The sequence below is a fragment of the Hermetia illucens genome, chromosome 2 (assembly GCF_905115235.1).
Source record: "Hermetia illucens chromosome 2, iHerIll2.2.curated.20191125, whole genome shotgun sequence".
In the NCBI taxonomy this organism is placed as follows: domain Eukaryota; kingdom Metazoa; phylum Arthropoda; class Insecta; order Diptera; family Stratiomyidae; genus Hermetia; species Hermetia illucens.
The window spans coordinates 148,291,614-148,314,704 of record NC_051850.1 but is presented as its reverse complement, the minus strand read 5'-3'; the positions used below and the strand labels follow the sequence as shown (position 1 = coordinate 148,314,704).

The 23,091-nt window shown below is 39.6% G+C and overlaps 2 protein-coding genes across 14 annotated transcripts in view; one reads left to right on the top strand and one right to left on the bottom strand.

Moving 5' to 3' along the window:
* Positions 1 to 571, bottom strand: part of LOC119649888 (KAT8 regulatory NSL complex subunit 2) — a 9,562-nt gene extending 8,991 nt beyond the window's left edge. For 4 of the 6 annotated variants that reach the window (XR_005249213.1, XM_038052270.1, XM_038052277.1 and 1 more), the window contains exon 1: positions 433 to 571. The gene's annotated coding sequence lies outside the window, so the exon portion shown is untranslated. Of the gene's footprint in view, positions 1 to 128; positions 371 to 432 lie in introns of those variants that run through there. The other 2 variants (XM_038052271.1, XM_038052273.1) reach the window with 2 other exon arrangements.
* On the top strand, positions 361 to 23,091 carry LOC119649887 (cyclin-T). Of its 8 annotated transcripts, none has more exons than XR_005249211.1 (10): positions 361 to 499; positions 1,558 to 1,822; positions 1,973 to 2,301; positions 2,363 to 2,408; positions 9,921 to 10,011; positions 10,072 to 10,242; positions 10,310 to 10,478; positions 10,591 to 12,914; positions 19,579 to 19,698; positions 20,160 to 20,296. XR_005249211.1 is itself a non-coding variant. In XM_038052265.1 (9 exons), the coding sequence occupies exons 2-9, from the start codon at positions 1,638 to 1,640 to the stop codon at positions 20,364 to 20,366; spliced, it is 3,522 nt and encodes a 1,173-aa protein (XP_037908193.1). In that variant the 5' UTR covers positions 361 to 499; positions 1,619 to 1,637; the 3' UTR covers positions 20,367 to 23,091. The 8 variants fall into 8 exon arrangements, 5 of the variants coding, with proteins under 5 accessions (XP_037908193.1, XP_037908192.1, XP_037908196.1 ...); XR_005249212.1 differs by lacking the exon at positions 19,579 to 19,698 and adding an exon at positions 20,033 to 20,100 and having other exon boundaries at positions 20,160 to 20,276; XR_005249210.1 differs by having other exon boundaries at positions 19,579 to 20,100; positions 20,160 to 20,276.

Here is a 23,091-nt window from a genome sequence, read left to right as displayed (position 1 = left end):
TAAATTCTCTACTTCTGAAAACTAATGAGCGCAAAACTACAGATTTATGGATAATAATAATCGCGACAATACAGTTCAGTACACCGTAAACAAACTAAAGCAGTTATGCCTTTTTCCGTGGCACTCACATGGTAATCTTGACTCAATTTTAAAATGCGGGCGCCAATCCCGTCAAACACTTTCCGAGTCAAAATAAATCACAACATTATCCAAAAATTTATCAGAAAAATAATTGCTAGATTTTTTCCACTAACAATTAATCACTGGCACTGCATGGCTATACGAAACCAATTGAACATTTCAATAAATATTTTCATTGACCAACGACATGACACTCATTTGTTTTGCGTTGTGGGTCAGCCATTTTCCGGGATTAGACATCGAATTCTGTGAAGTGCTACGAAAAATCGTAAAATTCCATGTTAAACTCACATCAATTGCTGTAATTTTTACACGAAAGAGAAGTTCTTACGCACTGACATAAAACTGGCAGTTTTTGGTAAATACAAAACACTTTAAATCCGCTTATTTCGTGAAAATACGGCACGCGTGAACTACCTCGTTGACCGACGTTGAGCAATGTAGCACATCGAGTATTAAATGGCGTCTGACATTTTTTATTCGTCTCTTGGATGTTTTTCAAAGTTGAAGCCAAAATTACTTCCCCCTCGAAATGGATGTGCTGACGAATAGTTTGAAGGATATTAACCTGAAATGATGGTTTTGTAATGGGACGGCATGAAACATTCCGTCGGCGACTTGATCCTATTGATTTAATTCAGTGCCCAATGCGGATTTCCCCTAAGTTGATTTCTCGTAATTTTTTATATGTGGAATTTCATCAGAAATGTGACGTCCGAATACATTCGCACGTTGCACCGTGTGTCAAGGCGCGCGGCCATGCGTTTGTGTGTGAAGGACAGAAGTGGACAGAGGATGGAAACGTTTACACGCAACGAGATGTCGACACGAAATTCCCTGGCGTGATTTTTCTGATATAGGGCGAATTGTTTTTATGGAATTGGCGCAGTGAGTGTAGAAATTATTTGATGGCTGAGGGGTTTTGGAAGGAAAAACTCAATAATTTTCAATTAGAATTTCATTTAAATAAAAGCAGACAAAATCGTATAAAATTTCCATCAAACTTAAACGCCAGGGACCTTTTTCTGAATATGGAAATGACTAAGTTAATTGGTTAAGAATGCCGCAATCTTCCATTGTTGAGGGAGATTTGTGGGGGGTGTTAGGGCACATTAATCTCACCAAAATTACCCGCTTATGATTTTAATGCGGATTTATATTTATCTGCTTTTATGACGATGGTCTATTTCCATATGTTTTAATATTTAAATGGAAATCGCGCGGCCAATCCACTCAATTCAACATTTAATTTCTACACCTACCGCTTCTAAATAAGTTGCCATAAAATTCCGCCACACGCCAAATGGGCAGCACAGTCGTACGACATTCTGAAAACGCGTGCGGGCAGTGAAATGTTTTGTTTACGTGTGACTGTCAAATGTGGAGAAAATTAATTTTTTTCGATTTTAATATCAGAAAACGGCAAAGAGTTTAGCATAAATTGAACGTTCACGTTTTATGTCGTTCCCCTGTCTAGCGCGATACGACTTAAATTAATGGCTAGCAACAGTAACGCCGCACCAAGCACAAGCAGCGATTCAAAGGACAGCAGATGGTACTTCACAGCCGAGCAATTAGCAAATTCGCCAAGTCGAAGGCAAGGCATCGATGCAAACCAGGAGCTTTCCTACCGACAGCAGACTGCATATCTCATACAGGAAATGGGGCAGCGCCTGTCAGTGTAAGGATTCAATGACATTTTCTATCGGTTCACATTTCTTTCGCGAGTTTGCAAAGTTCACTTTCACTCGTTCATTGACGATTCGATCTGTCAAATAGAAATCTACAACGCTAATTTCCTGCTTTTTCTCTGTTGCGTGGACTCTTGCAGGTCGCAGTTATGCATCAATACAGCAATTGTCTACATGCATCGATTTTATGCATTCCATTCCTTCACCCACTTCCATAGAAATGGAATCGCGGCGGCGAGTCTCTTTCTCGCGGCCAAAGTTGAGGAACAGCCCCGCAAGCTAGAACATGTAATTAAAGTGGCACATTTGTGCCTCAGTACAGAATTTCCACATGCAGCGTCGGATGTTTACAATGAACAGGCACAGGATCTAGTTTTCAACGAGAACGTTCTTCTCCAGACGCTTGGATTTGATGTTGCCATTGATCACCCGCACACACATGTCGTCAAAACATGTCACCTGGTTAAAGGTAAGTCCTTACGGGTGAAAATTGCGAACATGCAAATAATAGTTTTCTTTTTTCCTTTCAGCCTGCAAAGATTTGGCTCAAACTTCGTATTTCCTCGCTTCCAACAGGTTTGTATCGTAACCGCCCTTGTTTGTTGCTTCCAGGGAACGTATGTACAGTCACAATTATTTACTTTTTATATTTAAAGGTTGCGCAACCTTCTCTTTTAGATTTAAATTTTTACGCAAATAAGCTCCTATTTTATCTCATCAATAGTGAAGTTTTTTAAGATGACAATTGTTGATTATTTTTTACAGACCTTGAGGACCACTAACTTGTTTGAATGAGATTCCGGAATGCTATGAGGTTACAGAAAATTAAACTTGATCTTTCTCTGTGAAGACGTTTGTGGTTAGCAAAGTGTGAAAAAATTCATAACACAATCGTGCCTTTGGTCATGTTTGAGGTTCCACAGACAAAACGCGTCCTGTTAGCATCACCCCAATGTCAATCAGTGAAATATTAGATGAAATAGTCCCAATCCTGGATTTCATCGACTCACGCTCCCACATATTTTTTAATAAACCAAATTATCGATGTTAATGCAAAGAACTGAAGGTAATCGCTAGAATTCTGTGAATTCCTGTGCGGTAACGGAGATTGCCTGAGTTCTATAAACTTACGGTTGTTGTTTATGGCTTGAAAAGTTGTATGGGATGCCTTTTTGGGAACTATTATCTTTATTGATGTGCTTGCAAAGACGTATCTCGACGTATCTAAGTCAAAGATTAGAGAATATCGTGGATGGTTTGAACTAGAATTGTTTACACTTGATATTTATTTCATCAATTTTTTCTTGCCGATGGAAAATTAGTAGATCTCTCTTTTAGTTTATGTTTTTACTTTTTTGAGAACCTCAAGTTTATGCCGAAATATTCTTCAAAATTTTGAAACCCAAGTCACCCAGTATAGAAATGCGTACTACGTAAATTAGTTCATTAAAATTTAATGCTTTTTTTATCAAAGGATCTGTTGGTTCAATATATGCACACATATTGCAAGTTCCAAAACTTATCTGGAATCGATTTGATCAACATTGTTTCTTGGCATTGTTGTGAGTTACGACTTCTTGCATTTGGAGTGCACAGCTTAACAGGGGATCCTACTTTCTCTGCAGCTGCAGTGAGGTTAGGTGTTAAGCCCTCGTTCCTCCTTTTCCATACTTAGCTACGATTGGGGTTCTTCTCATCCAACAGCTTCCTCTTCATATTCAGGTTCACATTTATGACCTTGTCCATTAGTTGTCTTGTAGAGTTGATTGTTGCTTATAAGCTTTCGGCTTAACTGTTTTTAGTCGTGTGAACAAAGTTTTGATATCACTCAATTTCTGGACCCCGTTATTCACATGGAAACGTAATCGTTGTTTGTACTTAATTGTATGCTCTTTGATAACCTCTAACCATCAGTATTCGTAGGTCCCTATGCGGACGCTCGCCTCCAATGTATGAAGGCTTTGCTTCATAACATTTTGTTTTGACAAATTTGAATTTTTTTTAAATTTCAAATTATTTTCCTTGGCACAGCTTTAAAATCTGTATACCGTATGTCCATAAGGACTTAAGAATCTCCTTATTTTTAAGTTTTTACCCCGTTCAGGAGCGGGGAAGGCCATTTTTCTCGGCAAATGCCTAATATTGATAGAGTCGCAAAGCTCTCAAATCACTATCGAACGTGTCAAGCCATCATAGTTCCGGCTGACCACTTCGATGTCCAGATTAATCTTTGCAAACGAGTTCTCGTTAGCACGAATTACACGTCCATACCATCGAAGACGCTTCTTTCGCGATTTTTCCACGATCGACGCAACACCACATCGATCGCGGATGTCCTCATTTTGGGTGTGGTCATGACGTGGCCACTGACCTAACACGACATCTTCGTCTCCATTACCGTAAGGCGCCGTTCATCGTATTTTATAGTCGGTCAGCACTCATAGAAGGCGCAAATTTTAGATTTGCGGTAAATTTTAGATTTGAGACGTTCATTAGACTTCAGAATACATTTAAACATTAATAATTTTATGTCGACGGTGAGCTGTTAATGCTTTCTTAATAATCAGTACATCTGCCCGGATCTGGGATTTAACTCCATTTTCTATTTTATACTGTGCCTTTTCGAACTAAGCTTAGCATCGAATGGCATAAATATTTAATTTCATTCGCCTGGCCTATATCCATTAATGACTACTTTCGCTGGATGGTCTTTTTCGGTAGCAAAGTTAACGTGAATAGATTTGGCTTCATTTAATTTGACTTCGCAAGTGCTAGTCCATTTTATAATGAAACCAATAGCTTTCTATAGCTGTTGTTTCTTCCGTGGAAAGAATAGCAGTATCAACCGCAGGTCGCTATTTTGGTTTCGACACTGGAAAGTATATCATTCGTACACGAAGGAAAGTCACCATAATCAGCGGCGAAACACCCGGTATCCCGTTTAGCCCTGCCTTAGTAAGGAACTCCAGATATCTCGTGGTTCACCAACTCAATATCTTTAAAAGTTCACTTCATCACTTCATCTGAGGCATAGTATGCCACGTCTCTCTTTCTTAGGATAGATTTATCGATTTTCCAGGCTGAACCACGGATTAGATGGCGTGTCCAGCCTTTTTTCGCGGACGGTGCGAAGAATTCGCATTACTTTAAGCTAGCACTTCCGCTCTCACGACTTAGGGAACCTTAAAGACAAGGAATTCCCTCCACCAACGGGAGGGGAAAGGAGGAAGGGAGCTGTTAATTTAAGGAACCCCTTGCCATCTGGTAACGCCACCGGTGTAATTCAATCTACTTCAGAGCAAGGAGAACTCGAACACAATGTCTGGATCTCCTCTTTGTATACATAAAGTTTTTGGCAAATTCCATTCCATCTTTCACAAGAGGACAAGATGTCATCTTCCACCACTCCATTGCAGAACACACAGTCAGGGCTTTGCACCTTCCCAATCTTCTGCAGGTTAGACTGCAAACCTCCATGCCTGCTTAGAAGTATGGTAAGGAAATAATCAGCCTCATCATGCTTAGGATTAAATTGCGTTGCCTTTCTTAACGAGCAACCACCTCTCTTGAGTCCTCTTCCTTGCGCTCCTTAGGACATCGGGAATCACTCCCGTGATATGAAGACGGCACCGGCAAAGTTCCCGTCTCTGCACTTGGTCAAAATGCTTACGAGACACCTCTTTGCTAAGGGTATCAGCCCGTATCTCTGAGTTGCAAAGCAGAATGGACTGCGTTGTATCCATAAGAAGACGTCTCCTGGTAGATATAGGGCCTCCAACATTCGTCATTAGCTGACTTAAGGACGAGACCTTAGCTGTAGTCTTGTCCGCTGCTACCTTGATTTACTCGTAGAAGCTTATCTTAGAGACGAGCGTTAATCCAAAGTACTTTACCGTTTGTTTTAACTCTACAGTGAACTTGGCGATCGGTACTCGTATGGCACGCAAAGTCAGGATTCTCTTTCTGGCCAAGATAACTACTTTGGTTTTTTCCAGCGCAAGGTAGACTATTGAAGGAAGTGCTCTATATGTCCAGCCCTCGGATAGGTATCGGTGCTACTCCTGACATGAATTACATCCTTCTCTGGTCCCTCTAGTGTTTCATAGAGCAGGGACCTATCTCTCAGATAATCCCTCAATATCCGCAAGAGATAGCTCGGCGCGTAGAATTAATTTTCTAATGTGCCTAGCATAACTGTCCGTCAACGGAATTGAATACATTTCTTACACCAAGCATTACGATGAGCACTACCCGTCGAGACGGCGGTTGTGTGCCTCAGTTCGATGAATCGCATTCACGACCTCCATAACAGCGTCCATCGTGGATCTCCCTGCTCTAAAACCAAACTGCCTCGGGGATAAGTCCCCGGTGGCCCGATGAGTTTTTCGATCATTTTCCTGAACATGTCAAGCATACACGGTGGTCGGTATGCACGCGGCAGCTGAGGGTTTCCTTTCCCTTTGCTGACCACTGTGAGCTTCGCCACCTTCCAGCGGGAAGGAAATATGTCGTTCTTTAGGCAATCGTCGAGCAGTATGTCTGGCCGATATTGGAACACCAGTTTATATATTTTTGGCGGGATACTATTAAAAGCTAGCGCCTTCTTATTTTTCATAGTGAAGACTGCCTCTTCAAGCTCGTTCGATTTTCATGATGACAAGATCCTGGCAGCAGTGAGCTTTGCTTTTGTTTATTGCGCTGCGAAGTCTCCTTTTAGCTGATCTATACTCTATCATTGTAGTACATGCCTCCTCCCGGGCATATAAACGTTATACCGGTCGGCGGAGTCTGTGCCACTCCTTCCACTAGCTGGCAATTTGCACCGCCATCACGTTGAAATCTTGTTACGGCTGGGAGCCCTCTGGGCTATGGAAGATTCATAGGCTCTTGTTATCGGGTTCATCACTATATTTATGACAGTGTCAGCTGTAGCGTCAACACCCCACGAAGCGCTCTCTAGTTCGACTCTGCCCGTTTCAAGAGCTTCGACGAACCTCCCGATGTTCCACGCGTAGTGAAAGCACCAGGATGAGGCACACCGTCAAAAAGCGTCAACCACTTGCAGAACCACCTTCCATCTGTCCACCGACGGTGCCAATGATTCTGACATAAGGGCTACATCGGGGATGCTTCTTTTGCAGCGGTGTTTAAAACTGCGAGCCCGGTTCTCAAAGCCATTCCCAGGATCCGTTTCTTGTGGAATGGGTGAGGCATGCCCACATCAAGCCTGCGTCGAAAATCCGGCATTGTCTCATTAGATAAACGCTATAAAACGTTATCCCTAAACTCCACAGCATTAAGTGTGACGTACAATCTCATTAAAATTTCTCTTGGAGTGTGTTTTTTTTTGTATATGGAACACACTCCAAAAAGCCCACTATCGATGATGATGATTTTTAAGCAGGAAAGTTGCTCTTGCTTCTTTAGTACACGTTATTTTTCGTGTACTAAGTTTAATTCTTCCAGAGTACCTTTTAGGCATCATTTGTTCACAATAGTAAAAATGTCATCTAAATATCGTATCCAGGACCTCGACAAATATCTACTTTCCTTTAGGCACCTTTTAATCCGTTTTGCAAATATTTCACACGTGCGAGATGAGGAAGGTTTTCCTATGGGTGCTGTCTATGAAGGTAAATTAGGCAAACATTTGCTAGAGTAATGTATTACCCTACCTCTCCCCTCCACTGCCATGAACATTCGTTTCCTTTAATTAACTTACCACAAAGTCTCTTCGATTAGAACACTACGACCTTGATATCAAAAGAAACCATGAATTCATTTTCTGAAAAAGTTCTGAGTAGGGTGAATGCCATACGATGAAGCTCCGTTACCGTGGAAAGTACGAGAAGTTCAGCGTAGCGTACGATTCGGAGAAATTTAAGTTTAAAATGAAGTCTGTCGAGTTTCATTTGGTCATCAATACTTTTTTCCTTATTATCGGTGACGTTCTTCATACTCACTTGGAGATAATGGTTACCAATATTATTCGAAAGCTTCAGGGCTTGGTCAATCGTTGCCTTCCTTACGCCATCGGGGAACACTGGCCCGATAGGATATGAAACGAAGCAATAGATCGACGTACGAGGCACATGGTCTAACGCGTTGATTGGAAAAAGGAAATGGGAGTATATGGGTACTTTTTTAACGTATAATGCATCTACTCGCACTTCGGCCTTCTAATATACACGTCTATGGCTAATACGTCAAGGAAGGGTAACTATTTTGCTCTAGAATCTAGTTTAAGTTTTTATGGAAGACCTAGAGAAAGTTGAAACACATTTCAATGATCCGAGAACGGTTGAGATGTCATGCCCCATATAGGGGAAACGTAGCTATTTAAGATGTTATATGCTTGCGTAGAGACCTGAAATGAGAATCATGTAAATGGTGGGGAGATAATTAGTTGATCTTTTGAAGAGCATCAATCAATCAACAAATTCATAAATTCACTGCTGGTTCTGATCCATCAATTTGATTTAACGAACCTAACATGGGTTGAATTGCATCAAACATCTCTACACGTCATCGTTGACTGTTTGCTGAAATCAATTTCAGCCCGCTCCGAGGAGCCTGTTCTCCGCCATGTATTCCTGGGGCCACCCATCTTGGGATAGTGTGCTCCACTGCATGGTGTAGCGCAATAGAATTTTCACTCTTAAAGAATGTGCGACTACTACGATTATCTGGCCCGTGCGCCGACGAAGTTCGATTAGGACTTCGATTTTCTCTGAGATTTCACCTCGCCTTTGCGACATATGTCGCTTAATAATAACTATTAGTTATTCCGGAGCGTTCCTCCTGCATAGAGCATCACACTAGACTCCTTGCTGATATTTTCTAAAGCTATCCCGAATTCAGTGAAGAACAAATGAAACAATGTAAACTCCAATGCGGATCTAGTAGTGCAACAGGATGAGAAACCAGTCTGTTCTCTGTCGATCAACCCTTTAAATGTTCCCAAATTATGTTAACCAATATCTCGGCGATGGCAGGAACCACATGTATACCGCTGCTGTTGCCGCAATCATGACGAGCGCAATTTTTTTTCATTAATTAAGAAAAATCTTAGATTCCGAGGACTTACAAATGAGTGAAATTGCCAACTCTGCAAAGACGAGAAAGCAGTTCCTAAATTTCCTACTGATTACAATCTAGTCAATCTGAGTGCCCGTTTGAAAGCTAACTGATCTTATAATAGGCTCTATGCTCGAATAATGTAACACCAATGCCGAGGCGGTTGAAGTTCCTTATATCAACAAAATCCTCACCATTATCGTTTTGGTCGTCAAGACCGTGTTTCTGTATCACGTGTTCGAGAAAGGTTTTGTCAGACCAAAGTTTAGCATTCGAATCGCCCACCACGGTTACAATGTCACCTTTAGGAAGCCTCTAAACTCACTTAACCCTCGAATATCCAGTTTGAAACATTGAAACGCTCGCTCAGATTAGAAAAGGATGAACATTTTGAGGGCCCTCGATACGGTGTCTGAGGAACGTAAGCACATTCCAAAAAACAACTCGTGTTCTAGTAAATCCGTCCTTATTCAGGCCGTGGATAATATTTTACTAGGATGAAAATTTCGAAATTTTCAGGTTTAATAACCTAATGCCTGGCTAATGCTCACAAGTTTCTATCCCTTTTAGTCGCCCTTTACGACAAGTCAATTGTTCATCCTTAACTCAAAGGGGAGTCACTATCTCAGTGAGGAAAATATCCGATAGATTACTAGTGAACATTATTAATAAGACTCCATCTACTTTCTGAAACGTGCGGGTGTTACATAACTATTAAAACTAAAGTGACTCGTCCTTCCCCTTCCTTCAAATGCTTATTCAGATGCTATTCTCATTTGCGCTCAAGTTGCTTCTTTCTACATTTACTTGCATTGAATTGAATTATTTCAAAGAATAGTCATTTTAAAAACAATGAAACCTACCTCATGGTATCTAGAAGATAATCGACAATTATCACTTGATCATTTTTCGCGTTTAAATATTTGCACAAAAGTGACTTATAAACGATCGCCCACACTATTTTAAAGAAAAATTGGAAACCAGTTATTCATTTAAATTCTTCCTTCACAGCTTACATTTGACTTCCATGTGTCTACAGTACAGGCCTACAGTAGTTGCATGCTTCTGTATTTACTTAGCGTGTAAATGGTCGCGATGGGAAGTAAGTGTGAATCAAATGTTTTTCAAGTCAAACAACATGAAATCGACATGCCATTTTTAGATTCCACAATCGACAGAAGGAAAACATTGGTTTCACTATGTCGATACAAGCGTAACGCTGGATTTATTGAAACAACTCACAGATGAATTCCTAGCAATCTATGAAAAGAGTCCAGCTCGATTGAAGTCGAAACTGAATTCAATAAAGGCTTTAGCTCAGAGTGCACGAATGGTACATAACTCTCACTTGTCCTATTTATATTGTATCTCACGAGAAAAATATGTGATATGAATTTTAGAACGAACCGCAAAGACCTATCGCAGATGCAAATGGTTCGAATTCTCAAGTACCACCAGAATCAGCACGGAGACCTGAATCGTATTCTAGTCATCATAGACATCATTCATCTGCTAGCTCACATCATACTCATCATTCTAAGCCGCAGTTACCACCAACTGAATCAGGGGGTACGTTATATTTTATCCTTTATACAATAATTTGGATTTTCATTTAGTTTCAAATAAAAAAAAAACATTTTGCTAGCATATCTATGTTCTATAAGATAAATTTTCTTTACAGATCATGGGAAACCTACCCTATCACACAAACAACAGCAGCCGTACACAAGCGCATCGTCCGGTAGTGGTCATTCTTCGAGCCGACCACCTCGTCCCGACCGGCCACAATTGGTACCCGATGGACAAATGCATCCATCGCACGGTGGAAGCAACAAACAACCAGTTCTACCTAACGTTCCGCGACCAAGTAGCAGCAGACCCCCACACGGTATGCCAATACCATCCGGAACAAGCAACACTTCACAACGCCTTCCACATGGGCCGCATGATCCAAACTATCATAAAAATAGAAGTTCAATACAACCTCCAAACAATCCCTCTATAGTTAGCGGGCACAAGTCCATGTCGAAATCCAACGACCCTCAAAGGAGCTTGTTGAAAGATCCTTCCGGTCGTCCTATAGATCCAAACAAAATACCAGCCAAACATAGCAGTGGGAGTAACATGGGTAGTTCCAATAACAATAGCAATTCAAATATGTTTACAGGACCAAATGTAGGTGCAACTGGAATAGATTTGACAAGGAATGTTCAACAGATATCACAGCCGCAGCTACAGAGACCTTTCGTACCGACTAATGTACAGCCTCCAACCTATAATCAAACTATATCAAGCCGTAGCAACAGCAATAGTTCTTTAAAATATGATCAATCCGTCCAGCAACAGCAGCAACAAATGCATTTGCAGTCAGGTCAGAAGCAATCTTTAGAGTCTTCCTTCAATCAACAACAACAAGCTAGTTCGCGTCAAATCGATGAAAGTAGTAATAATAAAACAGAACAAATGGAGATATGTTCGCCAACGAAATATTATCCGCAACCGCCGTCAGTTCAATCACTCCCAGTTCAGCCTCCACAAGCAAATTTACCCCAGCCCGTAACATCTCAAAGCAAAACTTCGTCAATATTCAGTCCTGAATGGAATGACAAAGTAGCAACGCATCCTAATTTACCTTTAAATACTAATAGCAAAACAAGTTCTGATAGTAATTTGGATAGACCATCAGTATTAGGATTAGGCATGAAACAAAACAGGGAAAGTCCAAAGAGGTCAGATCGGGAACGGCGTTCAGAGACGCCGAAAAAGGACAAAACCCGGCCAGATCAACAACCTGCCGATCCCAGCAAATTTTCGATGCAGAGTGATAAGAGAAATAGCAACAAAAAGGTAATAGATATACCTAACCAGCCAATGATTCAGAATACTGCCTCAGGTGTACCCCCATACGACACCAAAAATCAACAAGCTCTAAACTTGAGTGGCGTAAAGCGACCGAGCGAAGGAGTCGCTCGATTAGATGAAGAACGAGATGTGAAAATTCGGAAGGTGGAACCTCAATTATCACCGAAAAGCAGTAGCGATCAAAAACAGATGTATCCTTTCGATCAAGGTGGATCTGTAGATTCCTCGCGATCAGCCAAACCTTCGTACTCATCAACTGTTAACGGCATAGAAACTGATCCGGATTTAGTTCGAAATTTATTAAAAGAGAGCCTGTGTACAGATAACAAATTTTTAATTAAACCAGAACCTATTTTGAACTATGTCGATATTAAGCCCATAGAACCCTTAAGTGACATGGAAACTCTACCCGCGCAACTACTACAAAATGAGTCTCCAATAAAAGAGACAATCAAAGAAGAGCCTAGTGTCCTTGTTCCGAGTTTAAGTACTAGTGGGAACACAAGTGGTGATGCTTACTCTAAGTCGAAAGCAGAGAAAAAGAAGAAAAAAGACAAGCACAAGCATAAAGAGAAGGATAAGTCGAAAGATAAGGAAGAGCGTAAGAAGCATAAGAAAGATAAGAACAAGGAGCGTTCGTCTGGTAACGAACAGGAGCAGAATCACGTGAAACTGACCATACCGAAGGAGAAACTTAATCTTACGTCACTAGGACCACCACCTTCTCTACCAACCTCGGAGTTGAAAATAAAAATTCCAAAAGATCGAATACGTGCCGAATTAACCCAATATCAAGTGGATGATAATGTTCATACAGCACAACCAGCACTAGCACCCCCGCCGCAGCCTAGTTCCTTAAAAATAAAAATATCTAAAGATAAAATAGAAAGTTATAGTCATCATTCGCAACATCATTCATCGTCGTCTTATAGCAGTAGTGGTAGCCATCATAGTCATCATAGTAGCAAGAAAAAGGATCGTGATCGCGATAAGGATCGTGAGAAGGATAAAAAGCGCAGTAGCAGCAGCAGCAATAACGACCATAATAAACAAAATGGTAGTGGGAGCGGCGGTGGAAGTGGTAGCGGTTTATCAGAATCCACATCTGCGTCAACGAAAAATCAATCATCGAATTCAAATAAGGTAAGTGAGAATTGATAGCTTCGATAAGTTTTATTCTTTTACAAGAAACCACATTTGCTTGAAAGTTTTTCTTGTTTTGTTTTCTAAATGTTGTGTAAATGTCTCAATTGCTTGTTGCTTTCGACGATGAAAATATTAGCTCGTTTGTAGCTACTCAAATGTTCTTTGTAAATTTGTACACTTTACAAAAAATCTCATTTAATACTTAATATGCTCATTATTTTCTTACTAACGTCTATATCATGATTGTAATACCATAAAACAAACATCTGAAGGTGATGGTGGTGATGTGAAAAAATAAAAATGTCAACAGTTTCAAAGTTAAATGGCAACAGAAAACTTATTTCGTTTTGTTTTTATGACTTTCCCACGGGACAAAGCTCTCTAGTGTCTTGTTCGCTCCACTGTTTTCTGGCTATCAGCTCAAAACGCCTTCAAATCTATCGTTGCACAAGAGATAAGTTTTCTTGAATTATTCACTCCAATGAATTAATTTTTGTCAATCAAATTTATCTGCTTGACCAGAGACTACAATGTTCTTCAGCGACTCTAATCTATCATAAAACAAGTCGAAAACTGAAATGAAAACTTTATGTATTTCTTATATAAGAATATTTCAGTGCCGGACGATTCCGTTTCACACATTTATTTTTGTTTGCGGATCTGAAAACACCTTCTTACGTTCGTAATGTATGGTAGCATGGTCGTATGGAAAAAAATATCGACCCTATGGTGAAAAATATATGGCCTCCCTTCCCAGAAAAATGCGTGACTCACAAAGTTTCGTTAAATTTTCTCTAATTCGGCACTCAAAATTCGCTTGTCATGTTGAAGTTGACCGATTGGAGGAAGAGGTGAATACAACCATATACTTCAAATGTAACTGCCCGGTAAATCGATGTAATATATGGGACGTGACTGCTTGGAGCTGCAAGTTTCACGCAAAATTTGCTGAGAGTTTTGGGCGAAGTTCGTTTAAGAGCGAAAGAGCACCTAGGACAGAAAGGGGCGTAAAAAAGGTCTTCGTCGCACGTTCAGAAGTGGGATAGAAATCCAGTCCATAGTCACCAGGGTTGAGTTCAGACTTTAGAAATCGGTCTTTCGAGTGTTAAACTTAGAGCACAACAAGGAGGACAAGGAAATATGCTCTCCTTCAGGCAAGTGTTGAACGCCGATGGTGGAACCCCAGTTTATATACTTCTGTCGGATACTATCAGAGTTCCTATTTTCGGGTTGATAATTTTATAGCCGAGTCCTCACGGGTCCCCATTTACACGGTCGACTTGGTCCTGCCAGCAGTGACCTATGCTTTTGCTTATTAAGCTGCGGAGTCTGCTTTTAGCTGATATGTACTCTGCCATTGTGGAGAATATCGGGCGAAAGCTATGCCAAACGGCGGAACCTATGACACTCGTTCCAAAGGTCGTCAATTTCCGACGTTCATCAGTACATGAAAACTTCGTTTCATCTTCAATGCACTACCTCGGAAATGCCCTTTAGCATGACTCCACCTGTTCTAATAGCTTCGACGATCTCCTGATCTTGCAGGCTGATGCCCGCTGTCAAATAGTGCCAACCACTTTGAGCGGGATATATTGGTGCTCACTTACCGAAAAGTCTTCATGAACTCGCCACCTGTTCATCGACGCGCCCGCGATACCGACACAAAAGTTACGGGGGTTATGTTGACTTAGATCCGATGTTTAAAACTACGACTCTCTTTCAGGCCGCCATTTCCAGGATCCGTTTTCCTTTGGGAGTCTGGGTGGGGAATAACCCATTCAAGGGTGCTAGCATTGAAGGAAAAGGATTCTCCCCTCCGTACTTAAAACGGTGTCGTCCAGAATATCAAGCATGCGTCGAAAGTTCGGCGTCGTTTCACCAAATGCAGACAAAGCCATCTCCTCGGTCTTGGGCAAGAATTCGAAATCGTGTCGAGATGCAATGAAGGTGTGTCCTTGTCCGGTATTGCTCGCTGATTAGTACTTATTCAGGGTTCACCTCCGCAGCGAACTGCACTAGAAACTCGCGAATGGTTGCACATCGGTGCATCTTATTTTGTAGGATGCGGATCATGTTAACCACTTCCTAGTCCTTTGCACCGTGAAAATTGGACACTACCGCTCTCATCAGACGCGCCAGATCTCTGGAGAGTTCACAATTCACCTAGCCTATGCTGTCCTACTGTCGATTCTCTGGCCCGTTGTAAACATGTGTTCATAGTCTAAACACTTGTAACAGAATAGAATAGGAATAAGGTGATATCTAGACTAGAACTAAAGCCTTCTCTTTTTTTTGCCTCGCACAACGTACTCTTGTTAGTTGTCTTCGGGCCTAATTCAACGGACTCTGATAGGATGCTCCTGCTCCACTGTCTTTGGGATTGATATATAAACTTCCGCAAATATCCTGTCTTCAGTTAAGTTTAATGAGCAGGGCCGACGATCTAATCCTTCTTCTTTTCCTCGTCTTTTCCGTTAGTGATTTACCATTTGTAACCTCCGTAACTTTGGACAGACGGTTTTCTGCCGGGCTGACGTGTTGTTTCCTTTTGTCTTTCTTTACCTTTTTTTTTTTGGGCCTTTTAAACTACTCGGATGAAGTGTCCTTCAGGCGCCTCTTTCCCTTTCCGGTGCTTCCTCAGTTCGCTTTGCGGAGGACTGTCTGCCACCTTTGCTAACGTTCCTCTGGAGGAACAATGCCGACTGCATACACTTTATGATTGCCACTCATTTGCTGATAAGCCTTTCCTCTGTTCCCTTGCACGAACAGTCAACTGTGCTTCCATTCGACTTATTTCGGATTCCCCCACTCAATTCTAGAAAGATTTTTGGGCTCTTTCCCGGAACAATAACACTGCAGAGTACTAGAGTTGCCGTCCTCGCACACCCAATTTATGAACTCAAAACGGCTGCAATCTTTTCGTCGATCGTAAAAACCATCGTATCAACTTGAAAAACATTTCGAAAAATTGAAGGAATTGGAAAAAAAATATTTCCGTTCTCTTGTGGGCTCCATCATCTTTATCCATACCGATTCTGAGGCGTGTCCACCGCAGTCCTCTGCTTATCTCCAATCAAACCAGCGAGCGTAAATAGATTTCTTTGTTATATAGGCTATTGGGTCTTTCATCCGCTCGAGGGGCCAAAAATTCTCCTCTGGGCCGCGCCTAAGGGTTCGAAATTTTCCTTGCTAAGAATCCCAAGTCTCCGAGGAACACATGATAGCAGGCAAGGTTACTGTCTTATACAGTAAGAACTTTGACCTTATGATAAGACGCTCCGAAACAGTTGTTTAAAGCTGAAATAGGATTTGTTGGCTGTGCGCGAGTTTCATCGTAAATGTGCAATATCCTGTAAATCCTGTATCCCACAGACAAGCGATCTTCTTGGGTTATGCAGATGTTAACATATGGTTGATGTGTTTATTTTTTAGATAACATGTATATAATTTACTCTATGCCTAATGTTGACAAAGTATCGACGCTCGCATGGGGGCAGGAACAGGGGATCGATGAGTGAAAGATCTACTCCAATGCCTCGAAAAGGGTATAGACGTTTATGAGGCTGATGTTTCGGAATTTGCCTCGCAGCCACACGATGCATAATTGTTCGATTATGTTTTGAAATCGCAAATCTTATTTTTTGACTGACTAGAATGGCCGCTAGAACATATGGTGTTCCCGTTTCTCTTTAGGAAACTAGCCCTTGCCCTGTGATAATATTCTTATATTAGGATGCCGACTAGTTGCTTAATAGCTCCTAATCTGCATATAGAGCGTTCCATGGGAAAATATACAATTATTTTACCCTTGTTCTTTGCCATATTGATCGTTGTGTATTCAATACAGTCCGAGGGTCCTTCCGTAGAGATAGTTTTTCTGGGAAGTCTTGTCCGCCCTACACCAATCTGGATTCTGCCTGGCTTAGTTTGTTCCACTCCTAGGCGCGGGAGATTGACCTTCATTATTTTTTCAGTGCAGTTTTTCACTAAGAAAGAACGTCAAGCGATCACCATTGTAGTGACTAAGTTAGGATTGGCAATGATCAAAAAACCAACCTGATTGACCGGAATTTGGCGAAATCGATTGTGAAGTTTCACTCACAAATATTGAATTCCTACTGAAGTGTATCGTCGACACGCATTTTTTGGTAGCCAGGCTTGGGAATGTGGGAAGAATCCTTTTGAATCCTTTTGAATACTACAATATGTCAATGTACAAAACTCTAAGTGTCCTTAAAGGGATACATGGGTCCGTACCGGAACCTGAAAAACAAACAAAGGGCATTTCACGCGAATCTATCGTAGAAACGATGCAAGCTACAAAAAACGTGCGCGTAAAGCCATAAAATTCTAGACCCGAGTGCGCGATCGAGAAGGACGATGCACAGTCGATGCCTCTCCTGCTTCAGATCTTTAAGAGGCATAACTTGGCACCCTCAGGCCGTAAAATGTAGGTTGCCTCTTTGTATGTTTTTCAGGTTCCGATGCGGACTTAAGCATCCCTTTAATGGTACGCGGAGTTTTGTATAATGACTGAAGGACTGAAGTGTTCAAAAGGACATTTTCTAATCGTCCACCTAAGCAGATCGTGACTCACAATGTTTGAGGTTGATTAATGTCAACCTCTTTCTTTGTTTGAATCATGCAGCTCACACTATCATTTAGCTCATGATCGGCCTGTGCTTTTCGAAGGAAATCAGGGTAGGCCATATATATCCTTGTTTTAAAAATAAATATTATGTTGGGACATATGTTCCTGATGCCAACATCCCTGCTGTAATCAAAGACCTAGCGGCCGAAAGAGTACTTCCTTGGCGTGTTAACGGGAAACGCTTATCCGCATGATATGCTGACCCGGGTAAGTAGCTGGAAGTTCTGAGGCACAGTTGATTCTGCATTATGCTAAGCTGCACTCCATACGCACGCTAGTTGCCTAGCTACTGAGCATATGAGAAGTGGTATGAAATCATATGCAGAGTAGTATGCGCTGGATGAACAGATGTCAGATTTGAGGCTTGGTTCGGTTACGTAGGGAATGCCAGCCGCACGTTTCTTTAACCAATGCGCCGGACACGAGTTAGCAGGTGAATTCTATCCAGCGGAAATACCACCATATGAGGGGTAAATATATGGTACTGTGTCTAAGATGAACAACATATCTGTAAACGAGTCTATCATGATTTCGAAAAATAATTATTTGAAATTGTTTTTCGAAGTCGGTTAGATAAGGAAGAGTGAAGATGGCTTAACACAGGAGGCACGATGAAGAGGGTCTCCCTTGCCCGGTTAAAGACTTTCTTCCTGTAATAAAACGTACTCAACCAGAGAGGTATTCGATGCATCGATTTTGACTTGCAGCAGGCGAACTGAGGAAACTATTCATCAGGTTCCTGGCTGAAATTTACCTTTGAGCAAGTCGGCCATGACTTCAAGCAATATTTTTTTTTTTACAAGCAGAAAAAAAAATGTTTTTCAAGAGGAAGTGAAGACAGCTCCGTTCCTGTATATAAATAGCAATTTTTCGTGAATGAAAGCATTGTGTATAATAATAGGATATTTTGAGTTGCGCTTTCTTCATTTATTTTATTGTGAAAAAGTATGTACGACTATAACAGTACCGTGGGCGGCCTGATAGCCTCTACGTTCTACATATGGGCCGGCAACTCAGATTGAACTCCTTGGGGATATAGTTAACGTCCAAGGAGACAAATGTGTACTGCACGATTTCCCAACAGAATTGCCATGTACTTGATATGGTAGAGATTCAGAAAATCCTGTAGATTGTCCCTTTTGAGACTGCGCACCAGTCTTTTGAGGGAGAAGAAAATATTCACGACCATTATCCTGTTTGTTTGGATTTTCTATTTCCGAATTTTTTGTATTCCTGAGAATGTTAAGGGTGCCATGGATACGTTCAACGATAAGGGGATTGTATTTTCGCCTGCTCAATTTTCTTTGTTGGTGATCCTTTTTTCTTTTCACGATATATTGGTAAAGATTCGCCCGTTCCATTTAACCACTTTTAACTAGGATTTTTTCGTTTCCTATTGCCATTTTCATTACCCGTTCCTACTTGTTGCCTGGCGTTGTGCTACTTCAATGCTTTAATGTAGAACACAACTCTTGCCAAGGTCAGAATATTGTGATGGATATTCTGTCCTCCCATCATGAAGCCGCAAAGTTTAATAAACTGTTTACTATGAGGAAGAAACGATGCGGTAGTTCCAACCATCTTCTCGTCTCGTCTTGCCTCGGACTCAATAGATCAGTGTCAACTTAGAGGCTATTGAGTTTACGTTTTCGGACGCGGTCAAGTTGAAAAGTAAATGTTAATCGATATTCACGTTGAAGATCTCAGAGTAGTGGAGATTTCAAGATAAATGTTCGGTAAGCGAACATTACGTTATCGGTTATTTATATAAAGAACGGGGTAATGGGCAAATTTTAGTTTATATAAATTCATCCATTTTTTTTAAAGCAACTAATTTTGTAATTTACTGTACTAACTCCTCATATCTACTTTTTATGTTAGTTGCAGCTGTTATTTGTGCATGTTTCGTTCGTGTTGGTACTTGTTCTATTTTCCTTTTTTTACCTTCCGATTTTCATATCTATTTAATTATTCATAGAATTAAGAACATTTATTTTTTCATGGTTTCAGGAAATTTGGGTTAATTCGTGATAGTAATTTTTGAGTAATAAATTAAGTAATGATCTGCAGCCTACTAGCAAGAAAATGTAATGGAGATTTGTTGAAATATGAAGACGAAATGATAGTAAGGTGCAAGACAAAAATAAAGTATCTACAGATTAAGAGAATTTCCAAAATGTCGATGACGAGCACGCTTACACTGTTTGATTTGTTATATCAAAGTAATTTTAAGCAGTTCTACTTATTAAGTGGAAGTTCAATGGTCGTTTATATTATAATACTAACATGTTTTTATTATCACGTAAATATCGAGCTGATGTCATCATCAAACACATTTTATAGTTTGCTTGGAAATGGCCTATTGCTTGTACATCTCCTACATAATACATGATCCATTAAAGCATAATTATCCAATGAACATTTAGAAAATTGAAACAACACCCTCTATTTCTGTTCTTTATAGTATTAAATGTATAAGTATGCAGAACTACCAAAGACAGCAAGATTCTAATAAACAAAAAAAATTAAACAGTAACTTATAAGCCAATAATGTTTGACCATATAACAAAAAGTAGGAAAATATCTTGCAGATCCAACAATATACCACCAATATGAGCCAACTATTTGGTGATTTGAATGATGACGACGATTCACCATCGCCACCGTCACCGTCAATGTATCTACATCAACAACAGCAGCCACAAACACAACAAAGATATTCGTATTCAGATAAATACGGTACCCAATATCAACAGCAAATGGGTGGGAATTACTATAACAATCCCAATAAACAATAGTTCGCATCCGTTCAGAAATCGTGTTAGAAAAATTGCAAGCATAGCAAAAAAATATATGGAACGTAAGCATAGACATTCTCCAGCTGTATCCGTTCATATGTGATTGCACCTTCATTATGTGTAAAAAAAAACAAAAAAACAAAATATTCAACATCGTTTAGGAAATCATTAAAGCATGTCCTACTTCATGTTATGTATAACTGTGGCAGAATATCTTAAGTTTCAACTGTTTAACATTGAAGTGTAAATAAGTGTAACTCACATTTCCGTAAATGTATGTATGTACATCTAATAAAGTCGAATGTAACGTGGGTGGAACCAGGAAATTTTTCAAAACAGCCATTCCAAGACCAACTATGTGTTGTAAGTGAGTAGCAGCGCTTCATACACTTTGTTAAGAAGAAATAATTCAACCGATTCTACTTAAGCTAATACTTTTCATTGCGGAAATCATTCTTTTGTGGAGGTGATTTCTCTTTTTCCACTACTTTTTGTAAATATATCGTAACGCGAGATACAAAACAGCTAAATGAAAACTCATTCATTAAACATAAGTCGATCCACTTAAACAATTCATAGTATCATAAGTGTTGCTGGATTCAACAACATATAGACGGGAAGTTTGCTTTGAACTGTGAAATAATGTATAGAAACTGCAGACTGCTTTGTGGAGATCGTAAAGTTGGCAACAACTATATCTTATAAATAATATGAAAACTCGAATATTTACTTGATAATTGCCTGCTTCTTTAGTTGCTTTCAAATGGAGTTTGTTTTCATATTTAAACACTCATGTAATTTCAACATTATTGTAGGAAATTATTTGTCAGTTTCACCTCTCTCAACTGATCAATTAACTTGTAAAGAAACACTCTATATTAAGAGGCAGGAGATCCTTCAAATCGCTACATCATGTTTATTATGTGGTTTCCATTAACCCCAATGTGGGGCGCTCTCTGTCCCTTCCTGGCAATGCGCTTCAGCTCCCCCGTGACTTTTCGAGAAGCTTACACACTTCTTCAATCGTTCTGCGCCATGTAGCGTAAGGACAACCCACTCGTTGTTTACTCAGGGGGTGGTGCTTTCTACTGGCAAGACATAATCAAATTTCGGGGAGATTTTTCAGTTTCATCTTGAGTTGTTCCAGAGATTTTTTTCTTTTTGTCGTAACCAGCATGGAATCGATATTGTCTTCTATTTGTAGTTAAGTCTAAAATTGATTTACCAGTAGCTTATTCCTAACTACAATTTTATTTTATAGTGTATAGTGTACAGCAAGGTCCTCCCGAAATATATATATACACTATAAAATAAAATTTTAGTTTGGAGTAAGCTACTGGTCTATCAATTTCAGCATGGAATCGTTAGTATTCCTAAGTACCGTGGATGACTCTGATAAGTAATTTTCAAGTGAATCAGTCACCAAAGGAGCTTGTGAGGTTGCAACCTTTAGGCAGGAGCACATTTTTTAGTTTATATATGATAATCACTATGAAACGTGAACATATAGGTTGGATTATTAACATATCAAAAACGATATTCATCAATTGACGCAACACTTTAAATTCCACATTTCATTGTTTCGATTTCGATGATTTTTTAAAAAAACGGAAGAGTAATGAGCAACTATACATCGAAAAAAGTTTCTTAATTATTCCCACTATGCTGCGTATATTCGAAACTATGGATCCGCCACGCACATCATTAACTATATTCCTAAGAATGAAAACAAAAAAATGAGATATCGCCTGAATCAATTCTGATATTAGCCCATGTAATGGTTCAAACCATAATATTAAATTTAAAAAGTACCTTACAGAACAATAAATGGTAAAAATGAGGAGAAACGTAAGCAAACCTATAGGTAAATTTAATTAGTCTATGTAAATAGTTAGGATTTTCAATTATTCATTTTTCTATTACTGAATATATTTTAAGTTATTTTTAATGTTTGCAACAACAAATACAAAACCCTTTGTTTCATAGATTTTGTTATTTATAAGTGTATATTGTAATACACATATTAAAGTACATATATAGCGACTATGGACTTTCTTAAAGGAAAAGAAATGAATTTGTATTATTATAACAAACTTGCTGAATTTCACATATGAACAAAACAGACTCAATATTCGTAACTCGCCAAGAGTAATAATAATGTCTACATCTAGTATGTAATTCCTGCTAATTTAACAACCTATGTCCACCTATTCATTATTTTTCATGGAATATATTGCCTATCTGTTAGATAACTCTAGATAATTACACGAGAAGAAAGAAAAGGAAAACAAAAACAAAACAAATTGAATTTAAGTAGCAATTATATTCAAACAATTTCAATGTAGTTGGTTATTGAACTTACATCTCTTGAAAAGAGTACGCAGTTGAATTCTAAGCAAAGGATAATCGTTCAATAACAAGCATCGCCAAGAAACAGAAACTTGCGATTATTTATTTAAGATGTATAAAAAAAATGAAATATAAAAATGTATCTATGAATTAGAAAAGGAAAACGCGTAGACTTTCATGGTCACATATTAGTGCGCAATTTTATTGAATCAAAAAAGTTGTGTTGTCATTTAAGGATAGTAATGAGGTACGATTTGAGAAATTACCAATTGTTTTTTATTAAACATTTTTATCCTTATTTATCTTTCAAACAAAAGAATTCGCAACACGTGAAAGAAAGAAAACTTAATAAAACAGAAAAACAAACAAACGAAAA